Raw genomic sequence first — 19,192 nt, forward strand, 5'->3', positions numbered from 1 at the left:
CTACTCAAGGGATTATCAGCATTTCACCAAAACAATTTTGCCAATGAACTCCTACGGAGAACATATAATTATTATAATTGGGACTAAAACCTATTGCAGATAGCTATCAAAAAGGCTGCTTTGGAGGTTTTGGACCTCTTCTTTCTCTCCATCTTATCCCTCAGTACCCTTTGATCTGCTCATAGGCGCTTTTCAGAACTTCACTAAGAACTACGTGGGAGCTACATGGGAGGACATGCTAAAGGCACACAGTTCTCCCTTCCCACATAAGCTCTTGTGTTTCTCCCTCTGACCCCTTCAAATAAACTTCCTCTCTGATGGATTGGCTAGAAGAGGCAATTTCCCACTAAGGAGTTAATCTTCACGTCACTGGGAGAAGAATTAACACAAGAAAGTTGTGATGTCAGTGTGGAGTTACACATCTAATGCTCCCTGGGATTTCTGCTCCAAATGTAACTCTAATTGATTCTAAATAAGAAATTCTTCTGGCTTCATTAAAGATGACATCTGCAGGAACACTGGTCGCACACAGAGGTTTTCAGCTATTACAGCAAATACCTAGCATAAGAATAACAATGGATTATACATATTTCCTAAAGAGATCAGAAGAAATAAATACACTTTGGTATCACAGGTTATAGCAAATGTCTAAGTAACATAAATCAGATTAAGTATCACAGCAGATCAGCATTGTAGTACAACCAGCAAAGCAAAGGTGTGCCTGAGTAGAAAGAGTCACCGGGGTGGAAAATGCCGTGACTATGGGGTCTGTATGCATTTGCCACAGCCAGAGGGATACAACTGAATATAAATACACAGCAGAATAATGTAGGAGACTACTAGATTATAGTTTTTACTTTTCAACCTGCTAAAAAATACCCTCATACAAAAGCTAAAACCTCAAGTGTCAAAACCAGATTAGAGTACTCTATCATTTCAACAAAACACTTTTTTTCTGATGATTGGAGAACAGTATCACAGGATACTGTTCATATCTCCAGACTCTGAGAAAGTACAGGATGACACTGCAAAATTGTATGAAAGCCTGATCAAAGGGGTAGCATCACTTTTACATCTGGGCTATTATTAAATCGGAATTTTAACCTATTAGAAGAATCAGAAAAGATCACAAGGCATAATCCTGGTACCAGATATCAGAGTTTATACATAAAATACGAGCAAACTGTTCTACTCTGACAACATTAAAAGGCATTACTTTTTTTATAGACCTCCTTGTGGTAGGCAAACTAGCAGACAGTCAAATAAAACAGATAGTCATAACAAGCTAGGATAAAACCCCAGAGTAGTGAAAATGTGATAGAAAACACAATCCTATTTACAAACTGTTTTGTTTGCATGTACTTTTTGCTTCTGAAGTTAAAAATATTTTATAAAATATAGCGCAAATCAAGCCCAGAAAGTCTACTAGACATAGTCATATTTTGAAGGGTATGAGCGTCTTCCATCCTCACTTCGAGCAGCTTCTTCATATCCTGCACCTTTTTTAGTCTTTGTTTCAGGCTCATACCCTGAAGCAACCTTATACGGACCCGTTCTGTAGGAGATATTCCGTCCCGAAGCATTGTAGGATACCGCTTTGTAACTAAAAGAGACACAAAGGATGGGATCAGCCATCTGGAAGGTCTGTATCTACCCAGTGTTTCATCCTCTGTTCCTGTTTGCCATTGGATTTTAGGCAACTTTGTACTGTGTCATAACTTGGAGACACTCAATGAACTCAGAGCAAACCATCCATGGCAGTCTGCAAGTGTCTTTTAAGTTTATTAAAAAACTCATGTTTTCTTTCCCATGAGTAAATCCTTGATTGAAGTACCCACCCACAATAACCAGCTACATGGGTGTACAATGCCCTGCCTGATGTAAATCATAGCTCAGCTGATGCAACCTACACATGCTGGTGACATGCGATGCAATTTACAATCAAAGCTGCAATTAATGGGCCTGAATAAGCCAGCACACTGCACATATTGATTTTAAGGTTGATCACTCCTGCCCTCTCTATTTGTTTACAAGTCACGTAGTCAGGGAAAGGAAATGGTTACTTTTGACCCATGATGCATGGCTATCATCATGGTGACTCTTACAGCAGGGGTATTATGCATAGCTATATCCTGTGGCGTGATGGCTGTATGCAATCTGGACACCCAAGGTTTCCTGCAATGCCTTCCCATGTCTACCACAAATAAGCTTACCGGGATTCTTCTGGAATCAGCCCTCTGCAAGCCAGGCACATCATGATGCCTCCTACGAGGGCCAGACCACCTGCCACCCAGCCAACAAAGAGGGCTGAGCCAAAGGTATACCTGCAAAACACAAAGACATTGCTGGTGAGGACTGTGACAGTGGGCTAGTCTGCTTCTTCTGAAATGCACTGAACATTATCATTCTCCCTTTGGCCCTGCAGAAGCTCCTGTGAGCACCATCCCACTTGCCAGCTCATCCTCAATGGACTCTTTACCTCCTTCTTGAGCTGCGTGAACAAAGAAATCCCAGCCAATTTGCTGGGACAAATTATCTCCGGTGCAGATAATAAAGAGACTCAATAAATCTTCTGAGTCCTGGGACCAGACTAATACACAACCAGAATTTGCTTTTCCTTAAGGTGCAGCCCACCCTGCCCCTGAGGGAAATCTGCACTGTGGAGCACCCTGAGCTAGTTGACCACCTACCTGTTCTGGACATTCTGATACATTCCTTGGTACATGTTGGCTGTGGACATCCAGAAGTTTGTGACCAGCATATTGGCAAACACGGACACTCCAGTGATGGCACAAAGACCTGATACCAGACAAAGAGACAGACTGAGACCCACGTAGTTCACCTTTGGCCTTGAGGAAACAGCTTAAAGTTCTGGAAGAGTGGTTGAGATGCTGCTTTGTGTCCCAGCATGTTCAGTGTAAGTGCGGACCCACAATGTGTTTTCTCACAGAAATGAGTTAAACAGATCATTTTAGCTGCTGAAAGTACCCATTAGTTCAGTTCTAGAAAATTGTTTTACAGTGAAAAACATGGCCAAAAGATTTCATAACAGAAATTAGATTTTGCATGGGAAAACACCCTCTCTTTCTCACATGGAAGAGGAGATATATTTGTTTCACCACTAGGCAGTGATGCCTACAGGCAGCAGGCAGCCTGGAAGACCAGAATGAAGAGGCAGGAACTTCTTTCACTCATCTGCAAAGGTTATCATCGTGATGCCCAGCCCAGCAGCAATGGCATTATTATTTGCTATTTCACTATTCTTTTTTTATTCTTTTCATTTTTTATTATTCTAGTTTCCTCTTTCAAACTTCTGTTTATTGCACATCTTAAAGTTGTATTGTCTCATATCCCAACAAAAGTTAAGAGCCATTCAACTATAAGGATTTTAAATAGGGACATTCTCCTTCCCTTAACTAGGATATGGATTTGATTACTCATCTGCAAAAAATTGTGAGAAAACCTGTAAGTGATGTATTAAGCATTTTACAATTTCAAGGTAGCTGGGCAACACTGGACATTCCTACAGCCCTCCAGATAACCCATGGTATTTAAAAATTGCAAGTTAAGCTACTGCAACTCTGAGTCTTCATAAAATTGCTATGTATAAAGCCTGCAACTCTTCAAAAAAACATTATGTACAAATAAAAGATATATTAGTACATGACAACAGTACACATACAACAAAAAAATGAGAGAGATTTTCTTTTTTATCTGTCGGCTGCTTTTTCAACCTTCTACGTTGTGTCACATACAAACTTTTGGTTTTCTTTTACTAAACAGAGGTAGAAACCACTTGACCCCAGGAGGCCAGGCTGGAAGACAAATGCCAATAACTTCATGCAAGCATCAGTGCTCTGGGTTGCTCCGGAGCATCTGCTACCTATGACCAGAAGTGTGTAAAGACTTGGCCAGTCCTCAATTCCAGGCAACTGCAATGCCTCATACATGAGGGACACAACACCATCCACTTACCAGCAACAATAAACATAATGCCAGAGGTCAGAGTCATGCTGGCTTTTGCAGAATCCTCCATGTTGCCAATACGAATGCATTTCAGAGCAAAAATGCACACAAGGAGGCCAAGGATGCCCAGGACAATACCCACGATCATGAGGGCCCTCACAGCCTGGAACATTGCTGCAAAACAAATCAACAAGGGTCACACTGAGTGTCTGAAATGACATTTGTCAGAGCCTAGGAGGTTTTTGAACATTGTTTCTGTCTAAAAATAAAAATATTATAGAAGAAAACCTTGGGAAATGGGCACTGGGTCTACTCTTTGGATCGTCTGGGGCACCTCTGGAAATGTGGCTGTTTGTCAAGAGTTTGATGGCTTAGACATAAGTTTTTGTAAATGCTCATTAACAACAGTTGTAAATTATTCAGCTAAAATTCATGGAGAGGAGTTTGTGTACATTTGGGATAAGAATGGCTTCATAAACAAATTAATTGAGAAAGCTTTCTTTTTTTATTCTCCCCAAGCAGTGATGAAAGCAGGCAGCTCCACCCAGCTATCCATATTTCCAACTAATGTGCTACTCAAAATGGAGTTCTGTAAGTTCCTGCTTTACAGTAAAGTTCCTCTGTGCTTTACACGGCACAGAGGAAGAGGAATATCACCTTGACAAACATTACACATACACCAAGAAATAGCAACAAAGCTTTGGCAATGACCTGCCCCAGCATATCATTTCCATGTAATTTGTAATATCAGTCCTGTATGAATCTGTCTACATTCATTAATACAACATGTAAATACTCGAGACCCAAATTTGTTTAGTAGCCTGCCATCAAGGTGGGAATGCTTTGTTGGAGGCAGGCTGTGATGTTGGTGGGTCATGCCCATGGGAGCTGAGAGCTGCTGTCTGTCAGCAGAAGATGGCAAAAACCCTCCAGACTCCCCTTGGATAGAGAAAAGAAGAGGGAAAACCAAGGGGAATCTTATACCTTTTGAAAAGCAGAAGAGAAGGGAGAAGGCCATGCACTTGAATACCAAGGTGATTTTCTAATAAGATGGCACACGGCCCATCTTGCCTGAAATTCCATGCTGGCCCCAGACATTTCTCCTCCCTGCCTGTGCAAGTGTACCTGGCAGAGACAGAAGGCACCAGTGCTGGCAGAACATTAGGAGAGGGTGGTCAAAGGTATTTCGAGGGCTGTTGCGATTTGGCTGGGATACTTTGCAGCCTCTTCTTGCTGTTCGATGACCACTAGCAACCCTGAGTTTGGCTTTGATGCTCCCCACATGACTGACCATCTTCAGGGAAGATAATGTGGGCTAGTGTCCAACTGAGAAGGGCAGGCAACATATTTTACAGCCCCAGGGACTTCATTCAACCTGCCTGTCACCTGTTTTTATGGGATGGCCAGGATCACCATAGTGCCCAAGGGTCCCATATGGCCCAACTGCAGCAGGAGGCATTGGAGCTGTAGAGCAGGGAACAGACCCCTCTGGCCTTGCACAGATTGGGAGAATGGTCTATAAACCCTTCCAGGAGGGCAAGGGTGGGTGCTGGGGTGCCCATGTGGGTCTCCTTGCCTGTGGGGTACTACAAACTTGAGCAGAACCATGCTGGCACCATGATGCATGAGGAAGCAGGGGGTCTGCCATCCCACAGGCTGGGAATATACCACCTTCTCCCATCTGGCAGTCCCACTGGGGCTGCTGTTCTTATGACTCAATTTGTCCTTATCAGCTGATAACAAGTGCTAACGAGCCTGGGGTTTTCAATCTCCCATTCATCAGCCCCCAGGTGCAAGCTCATTAGTTATTCATCAGAGAACAAGAAGCTGGTGGATATGTCTTATCAGCCCTCAAAGGTTGCTCACAGAGCACCTGATGCAAAGCAGAAAGCTGCAAAGAAAAGAAAATCACAACATTCATTTGTCTTTACAGTCATTTAAGTTTTCTTTGCAACTGCTTTTGTTTCAGGCAGGCAGGCAGGCAGGCAGGCAGGAGAGGCTGATACTCCAAGGCAGCATAAGACACTACAGATCACGATGGAAGGTCCTTGTCCCCAAGACAGTCCTTCATTCCTGAGATACTTCCTACAGACATCACTGTGGTGGTCTCAACCAATCAAGAAGTGATCCTAAGCTAAGACCTCACAGAGATATTGTGGGTTCCCAGGAGAGATGTTACCAGTGCCTTAAGTGCCTGTGGAAGGACGCAACAGGCAGGCCAAGCCAAACAGCTCCTGGGACATTGCTCTTCTCCTGGAGCACTGAAGTCCCAGTGTGGTGAATCTCCATTGAAAAAGAGCAATGCTGTTGCGAAGGGGAGAGGGAGGAACTCAGCAGGACACAACAGAAAAAATGCAAAATAGCCATCATCAGTAATTCCTCTCTCCATGAAGTTGACTTAAGCACCATGTCCACAAAGGAGCAGAAAGGAGAAGAAACTGCTCCCAGGTCTGCTGTGACATAAAGGCCTCTCCACTTGGCTCATGGGAATGAAAGCGAGAGCTGTTTAGAAAGAGAGCACTGCAGTTTCAAGTGAATTTTGGTATCCATCAAGAGGCCTCTGAATAGAGTGGCTTTCCAAAGGTAAATGACCTCCCCTAGAAGGAAGGAGTGGAAGGGCCTAGACAAACAAAATAGGAGACTAAAGGGAAAAAAACGTGTCAGGAATCAGGAGCAGTAGGTAACAAACAACCCTATAGTTAAAAGCAAGCACAGAAACTACTTGCTATTGTTGCATACACGCTTTGCATGCTGTAGGATAGCTTTGCTTCTACCTGCACACATGCGGTTGCTCTTTTGAACTGATTTCCATACAAAGGGATGATGTGCACAGAAATTCATAAAAATGCAAGCTTATTCACCAAAATAGATGTCAGTGATCTGAAACCACAGTTTGCATCACTATGTTTGTCTGATCTAAGTGAAACTGAAAAGCTGTATTTTTCCTCACTGTTGATGTGAGTAGTGAGAAGTGGCCGAAGTAAAACAATTTAAAGTCATCACGTGCATTTCTGTTACTAATACAAAATACAAAAGTGGAAATCAAACTTTATGACTAGTTATGATTTATGGAATATAAAAAAGTTTAGGGGGAAAATGAGGATTTAAAATTAACCAGATTCAAGCAGAGGCATTCCATCTTTATGTTTTAAGGTACTTATCAACTAAACAGACACATAAAGAGAACAAAACTGAAAGACGATCTCTCAGACACAACAGAAAATGTCTGTGACTGCTTTACACATTTCCCTATTGCTATATTATCTAAAAATAACATTAAAAGTAAAATCTTAATTATGATAAATTGGCATCAAAATATGGTTACCATTGCCTCATTGCTCTTTTAAAACACAATCACTTTCGTATGGCATTATAAAGACATGTATATATATACTGATCAACATTTGCATATATAGCTTAATAAATATATTTTCTAGTCTTCAAAACAAGTGGTCCCGTCAAAGAAGTGACCTCAATCATCAGTTTTGCCCTTCCAAATGAAACAGGACTCACCTAGCAATCTTGAAGCTGGCTACATGGAAACACATTTATTCCATCACACCCCTCAGGACGGTCAAAAAGCAACCAATGCAGACAACACAGTGGTCTTCAACAAAACTCTCCCTCCTGCCTCACAGTTGGGAAGCAAGGTTGGCATCACTAAGGATACAGGTCTGTAAGCCCCCATCATGCTCTTATCGTGCAAGGGGGCTGAAACCATGATGCTCATCCAGAGCACACCCACACACACTCCCAAGTGGTAAACTCCACTAAATAAAGTTATTATTTTGGTAAAACCTATGCACATATCTTTACGCTTGTACACTGGGAAGCTAGAAAACTTTATTCCTAGCAAAGTGCTTTAAGATATCTGCTCCTAGTTTTGGACAAAAACTGTACAGATTTACAGGATAGCTGGGTTAAACCTGGTGCATCTTTTGCCCCTACCTGGCAGCCCAAGAATGGTGAAATATGGCCGGCACTCTGTAAAGCCGGAGCTCTGCCGCACGCAGCTCCTCCACAGTCCCTGATATTGGAAGACAGCCGTGACCGGGTTGTCATACAAGTCCTGTGTGCTCCACATATCCATGGCAGTGGCCACCATGCACCCCGCAACACCCAGTGACGAAATGATGAACCCCATCACCTGGCAGATGGTCGTGGACATGGTGGGTCCCTCGGGGAGAGGAGGTGAGACGGCCCTGATGGAGCTGCAGACCTAATGGGAGCACCAAGTCCTCCTGACTGAGCCACCAGAAACGCAGCAGGTCTTATCAGATGCTTTCCATTGAGCGGTGTGTTTACTCAAAGTGTTTTTGCAAGATAGTCCAGTTTCACTCTCGCCAGGTAGGTTTGTACTGGCAGGGCCCGATGTATTAGCTTTTGTCCTTTAGAAGTGCTTGTCCTTCCCCCGCTAAGCAGCCATGCTCCGTTGAGAGTTGGGCAACCCACTTGGAACATGCGCTGTCCCTCCACCGAAACCTTTTGCTGTCTATTGGGCTTCTCCTACGTGCTTGGCACAGTGCAAACCTGCTAAGAGGGGTAAAGCGAAGGACCATGTTTCCCAGGTGAACTCAGCACCTATCCCACGTCACCACCTCCATGGCCCTCTGCTTATGCAAAGTAGAGTAGATCTACCATCAGACCAAGACAGTGATACCTCTGCATCTGGCCATCCTTGCAGTTATCCTCACAAGAGGCACGGAGATAGATAAGGATGGCAAGTGGTGAACTATACGGGGCCACCAGCTTCACCCAGGGAACAAACAGGGATGTGGGACATGGCCACTCCTTGCAGTCACTTCAAGCATCACTGAGGTTGCCTCAGATGTTGACCATGGCACAACCCAAGACACCAAGCCAAGAGCCCCACACTGATCCAGCAAAACTCCTGCAACCTTGCTCTTCTCTTGCCCACATCCCAATCACCTGTCATGTGGCCCCACTGAAACCTGTGTGGGGACAAGGAGAAAGAGGGCTCAGGGACCATTTGGAAAGTGTCTTTTCACAGGTGTTTGCTTGTATTTGTTTGTTGGGGGAATGATCCTAGAAAAGGGGGTGGGGAATATAAAAATGAGGAAATTAATTATCTCTTTGCACAGTGGAGAAGTGCTGGACTCAGGGGAGCAATATAAATTCACCGTGCCACTCTGCCGATGGAGTGCAGCGAGTTACAAGGACCTTCCAGACTTAATGCTCATCTAATACCCTGCTCCGACTGGTTTACTTCAGCCCTGACCCAGAAACAAAATTCCCGATTTAACCAGTCCCCATACATTCTGTGCCACAGGCACTATCAAATCATTGCTTGGTTGTGAACAGTGTGAAAGCCACCAGGAAGAGAAGAGAGGCGAGGCTGATTTCTGTGGCTGGATGAGTTACAGTGGGGTTCTGCCTTCTGGAGAATGACCATTTTAAGTTATCCCTTCTGCTTTTGTTGCTATGCCAGCAAGCTGGTGGGCAGCAGACAGATTCACTAGACTCTTCTGTAGCAGCCAGAGCACAATCCTACATCTAGTAGCCAAAAAACACAGCCATCAAAGCCCTCTTGAGGGAGGCACAAGATGTCTTTGCTTCCAGAAATTTTGTTCTAATTTAGTAATTTTCACTGACTTTGACAAGTTTGTATCAAAAAACAACATATCTCCAACACATCTAAGGGTCACAGGTTTCTGACAAAAATAATAGCATGAATAAAAACCACAGAATTAAGCCTTCTGGAACCAGAGGTGGTAAGAGCTGCGCATCCTCAGTGAAGGAGGGGGCATGCTGACTAACATTCTTCATCTTAGAAAATTTTTTGTGATAAATCAAGGCTGGAGAAGACCCAGAAGCGGAGAGGACCCAGAAGCTGAGAGGACAATAAGTGCTAAAACAAGTAATGAGGCCAGCTCTCCATCCTAACCTTCACTGCCCCACAGCCAGAACTGTGTCCCAGTCCTGAAAAGCTGATTGCACTTAAGACCTGCTGCTCCTCTGCAGCCCTCCAGAGCTCCGGTTCTTCCTCATGCCCAGGACTTGCTAACTTCTTGCCATCTAGTGGTAGGAGACCAGATCACTTTTTCTAGGCTAGACCACTTCAAACCGTTTCCCAGAGATACATATTCCTCTGGGACACAACCCCTATGCCAAAGGGTTGTGTGACCCTTCATCATTAGTGTATAACACTATATGTATAACTTGCAGGGCTAAAAATAAGCCCTGGGGAGGAAAAAGAAAAGGAAGGTGGAGAATACAGAGGGGAAATTTTTTTTTTCCTATGTTTTATTTTTCCCCAAAAAACTGTATCACTATTTTTTTTTTTCCTGCTAATTGGGTCGCTGCATGAATACCAGCGGAGGTGGCTCTCCCATGCACCATGCTCATGTGTTTGCTTTACCAGGAGGGGAGCCACCACTCCTTCCTCTAACCCTTTCTGCTGGTTTCAGCTACCAAGCAGCAAAAGCAGCTCTTTAAGCCAATAGGGACCTTCTCTTCTCCTCCTCTACCATTTCACATCCCAAAGTCCCATTGCTCCTCCTCACACATCTATTGGAAAGAAGGCTAACCCCTGGAATGCTCTTAGTTGTACCCTGAGCCGGAGTCTACCAGCCGGGTAGTGCTGTCTCACTAACCTTTCCTTGGAGATACAGTTTTCTCCTGCTGATGGGGGATGTCAGTTCTCATTATCAGCCCTCTTACTCACAGGCATCAAAACCTCAGAGCAATGATAGAGCACTCAAAAAACATCATCGACAGCCTCCAGGTATGCAAGAAAGCGCAGGTGAATCAGTCTGTCTTTGATTTTGGGGGCTACATTGAATCATATCTCTGAAAGGGATAAATCAGCACAGGGTTGCATATTACCCCCTGAAACTTTATGCACGATCTCCCCCCCCCCAAAATGGAGCTGAGAAAGCAATTTCAGTGATGAGGGTCATGCTGCAGTCTTAGATAAGAGGCAAACAAACACCCAACCATGCTCTACACTCCAGATGTCGTCTTTGAAGGATTATTGTGTTTTGGAGGATTGCATTTGCTCAGCCCTAAGAATATTGCCTGAGGTGCTATCCAGGCACCCCAGCACTAGCTGCTTGCCATTTCTCATGCTCTGATTAGTATCACACTACTAAACACTTGGAACTCAAAGCTTCCACAGATACCTTCCTTTGTAGTTTGTCAAAGCAAAGTTCTGGAGAAAAAACAAACTTGCTTCCATCCCAACCCTTCCCCCAGCCCATTTTCTCTGCCTTTCTGAAATGCTCTTATTTTATTTTTAATGGTTGTTTCTGAGCCACTCATAATAGGGCAAAACATGTTTCCCTTTGCAAAAAACCTCATCACCTCATTTTCCCAGCACAAGATCACCTGGGAGTTTTTATTTGAACTGTTGGCTTGGAACACAACCTGAAAAGTGTTTGGGTGATAAGATAGCTGTAGAACACATCTAAGCATCTTTGCCACAACCTGATGCTCATCTCCAGCCACCCCTGGGAGATGCCTACAGACAGGATTGGTTGAAGGATGGCAATCTCTCTCCAAGCACATTCCTCTTGCTCAGTCTCCAGCAAGGTGGCTGAATGCTGTGGCCAGAGGGCTAAGCAGTATCTAAAGAAGGGATATAGTGGGGAGAGAGCTCTTGAAAAGGCCAAGCTTCCTCACCAAGAAGCAGAGAACAGGTATCCTATTCTCGGTATTGGGACGTTTCCAGTGGTTCACTCCACTGGGAAAAGGAAGGGTACTTTGTGACTGCTCCCCTCTGCAACCTGTATTTCAGCTCATACTTGCTTTATCTACGCAGGTGTTGACTCTATATTATCTCAAACAGTTCACTGGGCCCACTGCAATTCCTGAATGTTATCACCACCTCTCCCAGAAAAAAATCACCTACAGCTCATGTTTGCTTTAAAATTTGCAAATATAGCTCACACCCTGCCAGCCAATTCCAGCTTGTTTAGACTGAAATAAAGCAAACCCACCCTTCTCTTTCTGTCCCTCCATTGCTGTGATGACCACAGCCTCCAGGAGTGTGGCCCACTAGTCCATAGCATGAGAACCACAGAATCAGCTCAGACCCACTCTACTCCATTGGTCTTCAGATGGTCCAGAGGGACCTTCAAGGTCCCTCAGCAAAGCTGGGGTGCATGAAGCTGCATCCTTCCCTGTGTGCATATGAGCTGTAGCCCAGCCCCAAATCTCCACAGTCTCTTGCCATTTCCCTTGGCTTGCTTCTCCTATGGCCCCCAAGCCCAGATCCTTTAGGAATATTTCCTTGTTGCTCACCCTTTTATGTTGTAAAGGCACAAGACAGCAGCAGGGATACAATTCCTAACATCTGCTTGGCTCTCTGCCACCTCTCTTCACCTTGAGTGTCACTGTGAGTGGGGTGCCCAAGACCTCTTTAAGAGTCTCACATTAGCTCTATCACCACCTCACATATGATCTTGGTAGGTTGTATCAAGTCTCCAGCCACATGGGCCACCTAAATCCTTCTATGCACAAAAGTTTTAAGCAGGTTACAGCAGTTGCCTGCAGACATTTCAAAATGTGGAGCTGAACTGACTGGCTTGAAGGATTTCAAGCAGCAAGCAGAACTTGGAAGAGAGAGGCTTGGCCATGTCCATCACCAGTAGGGGATCATGACATGGCAATTAGCAGTCCCCTTACAAGCTTCAGGCATGAAACAGTTCCAGGGAACAGAAATGCTGCTTCCTCAGCCGGTGGGCTGCCCTGTCTCCACAATCCCCAAAGCAAGGCTTTTACTAGGGTTACGCCACAAAACACATGTTGATCACATGAAATAAAAGAAAACCTTGGTCAGAATTGATACAGAAGAGAAAAAATCCAGATATGCCAACATTAAAACTTCCCTCAGGGAAAATGTATGCATCTGTGCTACCCTGCACCAGCAAAACTGAAAGCAGTTGTTTTTATGCAAAAGTCTGGACAGTCATGATTACATTCCCATGGACTATATTTACTCTGACCCCTCTAGCAACATACAACCTTTTAATAGTTGTAGAAGGTTAACAGCATGCTCTCAGACTTTCAAAGTTTGCTGTTGGAAAAGCAACAATATTCCTATATTTCTAGCTACCAGCCTTTTGTTCCAGAGCAGAGAGATGCCTCAGCCTTTCCAAAAGGGTCAAAAAAAGGGTTTGACTTGAGAACAAAATGTCCTTTCAAAAATGGCTGAAAAGGGCCTGAAATAAAGAGACCAATACAGACAACAGGAAAATTACTGCCCGTGTTATTGTAGTTTAGCAAACTTATAAGCAACAGAAAAATACTTCTTTTAGCATAAAGTGCCTTGTGACTTCCACACTAGGTGAAACTACCAGCCTTGCCAGACCTCAGCTATTGCTGTTTGTCTATTATTTGTGTGTTCAAAGTCAGATTGCGTCCTCCAGACAATCACGGTAAAGTGTGCCAAGACACCAAAGCAAGTAGCAAAAAATAATGAGAAAGCAAAATCAGAACAAACAGGCTTAGTTCTCAAGTGGCATATTTCACTGGAGACTGGCTGTTTATAGCTGAACAGCGAGGGCAAGAGCCATCAGCTACCTGTATTATTTCTCATTTTCATTTATTATCTTGATTTTTCCTCAATCTATTTGAAATTAAAATTCACAACTAAATTGAAGATCGATGATGGGCAAGACAAGTTTAATCTTTGCTATGGGAGCAAGGGATTGAGAAAAAAAGTCCTCAGAAACCAGAACTCCACTGATGCACTCAGGTCACCTCGCTGTTTTGCTAGTCTTATTATTTTATTCATTCTGGCACTATTGTTCCCAATATAAATTGCCATTGTCAGAATAATAAATAGGGGCTTATAATGGAAATGCTGACAAACCATTAACTATAGTGTGGTTAGCAAGGTGGGGTTTAATGGAGATCAAGGCGCAGCACCCTTGAAATAAAGACTGGGATGATCCACTTTAATAATATCTTTAGCAAATTAATAATTTGATATTTTTTTAGCATTGTTCCTCCCCCCGATAGGGATACAGTTGCCTTTTGCTAGTGGTGAGTGGGAAGAAATGCCCATAGGAGCAGATGAATTCAGGTGACAGAGCCAATCTATAAAGCACAGCAGCAGGGCACTTGGCTTTGCACCAGCTTCTCCAGAGAGTGAAAGTGTCAGACAATATATAACAGGAGTGAAAAGCAGGAGGAATAACAAAGGGGTGACTTCAGAAGAGCAAGCCCTGTTCATTAAAAAGGAAAGAAAATCCAGCTTACTTTGTAGAGCAATCGCAAAGAGCATCTCACTAGGACAAAAGTATGTAAATATTCATATACCTACACATCATCAGGGAAGGCACCGACTTTCCAACACCACTGAGGATAAGGGCAGCAACTTTGAGCAGTCAGCATCCCACCCGCTTTTATTTCTAAAAGTTGTGCTTTATTCTCTTGGCTTTTTTTTTAATCCTTTTTTTTTTTTTATTTTTATAGGAGACAGCAATAAACCCAGCAAACAGTCATGGTAATTCCACTCCAAGGTGACAGGTCCATTAGAAATCCTACCGTTTAGGATAGGATGCTTTTCTCTATCTGCAACCGGGAGGGAGACACAGAGTTTGCTGGGTGTAACTGAAGAGGGTAAACCCATCTCCCACAGCCCACCTGCTAAATGAAGGAAATTAATCCCTGCAAAATTGCTGTCTATTTCCATTTTAGGAGATAAATGCCTACTTGATAGACACCAATCTGGAGGCTTGGGAACTGCAATTGCTTGCTTTTTTTTTTTTTCCCTGTGATGCTGAAGTTAGTGGTGGAGGTGTTTTGAGAGAACAAAATAACTCCAAGATCTCAAGTATTCTGGTTTCTTCAAATATTAAAGTAGTTCCCAGAGCTGAAGCCTTGACAAGTTTAATCACTTCTTCTACAGAGTTACATATTCTGTAATTTTAAGCTTTTAGAGCTGAAGAATTGAGGGAGTCCTGCACTGTGTTATGGGTGTATGTGTCCGTGGAGAGGGTTTGCTTTTTAACCCCTATTTATTCCTGAAATGGCAACATTAATCTCTTTCCCTGTAAGCAATTAGCCTGCTGGAATCAAGTTTTACCAACCTTGCTGCATGCATTTCCCCTTGCTGAAACTACTCAGCTTTCCTGACTGTGTGTAATGTGTGAATACAAGCCCTGCACAAACATCCTTCCTTGGATGTCATCCTTCTTTCACTCATACAGCACACAGCTTGTGTCAGGGGCTGCACAGCTGGATGCCCAGGCAGAATCAGGCTCCTTCTAGAAAAGGATGTATGCCTGCAGCCAGGAGTCTGTGTGAACAAACGAGGCCGCTCAAAGCCCTGTGAGTATCTCCAACAAGGAGATGCTCACAGGCATCCCTGGCACCTGCGTGACGATGCTGCAGCACAGCTAATGCCCGACACCAGTTGGGAACAAGGATCCAGAGATGAGTGACATGGAAATAAGCTCAGGAGATTAATCACTTTTCCTGATGGTGTCTCAGGCCAGGTTATACCGTTTTGATTTGTGCAGAGATAGGCTACTGGTGAAAGAAGCAGTTTTTGCATACAATGCTTATTTCTGTGTACTTTGGAAATGCCATTTTGCAGGCTTTCTGCAATGATTTGCTGATATAATTGGCTTCTTTCCTCCGTTCTTGCTTTGCCAAAGCTCAGAGGCTGGATGGATATAATAGTCTAAGTGCCTTTTTTCTCTCACTGTATTAAGGCAAGAAGAGAACCCAGATAATCCCGTTGTAACCTAACTGTTTGCACCCCTAGATAGTCTGTGCACAGCCAGGACAGCAATGATACTCATGGAAGTAAAAAGTGGAACCAAAGGAGAATTAGGGAGAAATCCAGCCTGATGGTTTTATCCTACACAAGAAATACAGTGAGCTGAACTGTGACATATCCTCTTAGAAAAGGATCTTCTCTGATGCCAAGAATATTAGTGGTTTCTGGTGGGAAGCCACGCACAGCCATACAGCTGAGGTAGGAGTATGTATCCAAGTCATTCAGAGCATGGGGGAAGATCACCCCGCAGAGCAGCCACTGCCCAATGTATTACCTGGGCAACACCTCAGGAACATGATGCATAATCAGATGTAATGAGTTTTGCTGAACCTTGGCAAAAGGGCGGTCTTCAGGTTGAGATACCTCCAAGGGACCTGTCATCCAAACAGGGTGATGTCCCTTTTGGCTAAAATTTGAGTTCCCACCCTGCACCGAAAACCACCCATCACCACCACTCATGCACGGCTACTGGCACATGCCAGTGGCTCTGTCCTCCAACCTCTCTGCCCTCGGGGCCAGCAAGCCCTACCTGGTAGCCCCAGGATGGTGAAGTAGCCACGGCATTCGGTGAAGCCAGAGCTCTCCCGGACGCACGTGCGCCAAAGGCCCTGGTAGTTGAACACTGCAGTCACCGGGTTATTGTAGAGGTCTTGGGTGCTCCACTGGTCCATGCACGTTGATGCAATGATACCTCCTATTCCTAAAGCAGACACCACAAAGCCCATGGACTGGCATATTGTCACCGACATGGCACCAAGCAATTGGTAAGCAGATCCTCAGTGTGCACAAGCCTCTACAAGCCAGGTCTGGGGTAAGGCAGTCAGGGTAGAAGGGCCTTTTAGCTGGAGGCACAGCCTACGTCATGGGCAGGAGTCAGGAGAGGTCTGGTCCGCGCCATTCAAACCTACCCTTTCTCTTTATCCGTTTCAGTGAGATAATTTGCCTCTCTCGGTACCAAGAGCCGTTTGTTACGCACAGTGTGAACGCCTCGCTCTCTGTTTACCTTCTCCCTCCAGGCAGAGGTGCAGCTGGCACAAGTCAGATGGGGACCAGCAGGTCCCTCTGAAACACTGTGGGGAGAGCACCTGCAGAAGTGACTGCACGGTCTGGGAGACCAAGCAGAGACATGCTTAAATTGGATGAAACAGAAATTATGGCGACCCTAATCCTTTCCTAGCAGGGATGGTGCTTTTGAGCCAAATGGAGAGACATTTATTAGCATACCTCTATCTGAGGTTTGCTCAACCAAAACATTTAAGGAAAGGATAAGTGTATAAAAGAGGATGTTGTATAGCAAAGGACAGTGCACCAATGTTCAGATAAACCTTGCTGCTTGGTGAGGTCAGGCTGGCAGCCCATAAGAAAGCCAACAGCTGCTGAAGAGTGAAAGGTGTGAACCTGCAGTTTGCTGCGGGAGGACCAAGTCTGGCAGGCAGATCAGGGGAAAAAAAAATATTAATAGAAGCAAAGGTATATCCTCATTTGATATTGTTTTATCCCCCCTCATCCAAATAAGAATTTGGACTTGTTTAGACAAACAGTGACAGCAAAGCAGACATGTTGTTACGTACTACTGTAAGGCAAGAGCACCTAAGAGACCTGACCTTTTCACAGAAAATCACTTTGTTGGGTAATGTCTTTTTTGCTCATTCTGCTACATCCCTCACCACTTCCTTCCTAGCCATTTTCCACTGGTGCTGACCTGTTTGCAGTGGGAAAGTAAACAGGGATGTTGCTGGAGAGCAGACCTCCAAGGAGATGATGAGCCCTGCTTCAGCAGTGCCACATTCACACAGGGCACCTGGAGGGTCCAGGAAGGAATCCTCAGAAGAAGCCCGGTGAGGTGACATTGAGGTGGTGGAAATAGAAGGACATCAGGGAGCATGAAGAAATGGACCATACTCATCTGGCTACATTCACCCTTCCTGAAGGACCTTTGGGTCTCTCCCAGATGCTTGGTCTCATGTGTAGACAGACTTGCCTGTGAAGCTGCTTCTTAAGAAAGTCCAACCTGCTGTGAAAACACAGCATTTGTCTCCTAGAGATTATTTGGTTTCCCAAAGAATCAAGCAAGCTGGAAGGGACCTTGGAAAGTCATCCAGTCCATTCCCACACCTAAAGCAGAGCAACTCTGTTTCTCTTAAAGCTCTGACCTTCCATAAGAGAGCATCCATGAAGGAGATGTTGCTCTCACCCAAGATAAATTAATCCCAGAGCTTCAAAAATCCATTCTAAAAATTTTATGCTTGATACTGAAGTTTGTTACGTATCATTTGGAAAGTAGTGCCTAGAAGTAAACACCAAACAGGGAAAAGATAACTCCACGTGCCTCACCAACAGTCTTCTGGTTTAAACATATCTTTCCCCCATTTTCTCCAAAAGAACAGTTATTGGCGACTCATGTACACTTCCATAACTCACTCTTTCTCCCAGACCCTTTTCTGGACACAGCGATACCCAGTCCCAGTGACACACCTCACTTGCTGCATGTCATGGCTGTAATTACTTTCAGTATCGGTCAACATCGCTTAATCACAAAAAGCTTTCCCGGTATCGCATAGCTAAAAATAGAGCCTAAGACTAGAACACAAATACACTCCCTGTGTTTGTCACAACCAGGATCACCTGGGAACACCAAAGACTCATGACAAGCAGGGACTGTTTTCACTGAATTAACTGAAAGGGTAAATTCACCTTGCATTCTACCAACCTGAGAGGCCTGGAAAAGGCATCTCCATTTGGTACACCTGGATCCCTGGGTAGGAAGTGCTCTATTTGTGCAAAGGGACAGATCTTCCCTGTGTGGATGATGAGGCCCTGGGACAGGCAGCCCAGAGAAGCTGTGGATGCTCCATCCCTGTCAGGTTGAACAGGGCTTGGAGCAACCTGGTCTAATGGAAGATGTCCCTGCCCATGGCAGCAGGGTTGGGACCAGGGGATTTTTAAGGTCCTTTACAAACCAGTTTGGGATTCATGATCTCAGCCACATCATCACTGTGTTTATTTCAGTGGTTGTGCCAATGTAACAGCAGCCAGAAGAGTAAGGTCCTGGTGTACAAGTAGTATCATTCACAAAGAGAAATGTCTTAGCTGTAACCAAAAGGACAGTTTTATCTGCTGACAACATTTCACAGTGAAAATAATCAAGGACTGAACTCCTTCAACCATCATAACTTACCAACTGGATATGAGAGTACCACTTACTTCCCTTGTTCAAAACTCACCTTTAACAGCCATTTCTCTTGTTAATGCTCAATCTGCGACTCTCACCCAGGTCATCTGGGAGGATTAGCCACTGTCCTGGGCTCTTGCCATTGCTGTTTCCCCTTGTCTGCCTGCCTTTTACAGTGCCTCTCATCTGAGCAATTCCTCCTTGATTTCCCAGAATTGAAATAAAACTCACCCTGCCCCACTTAGGTTTTCTGTAAAAGCTTATTCCTACACTGGGGTTTTCCTCAGAGCAAGGACTTGTTC

At 44.4% G+C, this 19,192-nt stretch overlaps 1 protein-coding gene across 2 annotated transcripts; it reads right to left on the bottom strand.

Annotated features, from left to right (window-relative positions):
- Positions 1-1,060: 1,060 nt before the first annotated feature.
- Positions 1,061-16,524, bottom strand: CLDN18 (claudin 18). Of its 2 annotated transcripts, none has more exons than XM_057429135.1 (5): positions 16,248-16,524; positions 3,976-4,140; positions 2,691-2,799; positions 2,214-2,324; positions 1,061-1,603 (listed from the first exon to the last, which is right to left on the bottom strand). In XM_057429135.1, the coding sequence occupies exons 1-5, from the start codon at positions 16,465-16,467 to the stop codon at positions 1,426-1,428; spliced, it is 783 nt and encodes a 260-aa protein (XP_057285118.1). In that variant the 5' UTR covers positions 16,468-16,524; the 3' UTR covers positions 1,061-1,425. The 2 variants fall into 2 exon arrangements, with proteins under 2 accessions (XP_057285118.1, XP_057285117.1); XM_057429134.1 differs by lacking the exon at positions 16,248-16,524 and adding an exon at positions 7,915-8,255.
- Between the last annotated feature and the right edge of the window lie 2,668 nt (positions 16,525-19,192).

Source organism: Pezoporus wallicus, unplaced genomic scaffold, assembly GCF_028554395.1.
Source record: "Pezoporus wallicus isolate ANWC-B61680 ecotype Strahan unplaced genomic scaffold, APGP_CSIRO_Pwel_v1 contig_593, whole genome shotgun sequence".
Lineage (NCBI taxonomy): Eukaryota > Metazoa > Chordata > Aves > Psittaciformes > Psittacidae > Pezoporus > Pezoporus wallicus.

Coding starts and splice junctions, on each gene's coding strand:
- CLDN18 (XM_057429135.1), bottom strand. CDS start 16,467: ATGTCGGTGACAATATGCCAGTCCATGGGCTTTGTGGTGTCTGCTTTA. Junction 4,141..16,247: donor CACCATCCTGGGGCTACCAG/GTAGGGCTTGCT, acceptor TTTGTTTTGCAG/CAATGTTCCAGGCTGTGAGG. Junction 1,604..2,213: donor CTGATTCCAGAAGAATCCCG/GTAAGCTTATTT, acceptor TGTCTCTTTTAG/TTACAAAGCGGTATCCTACA.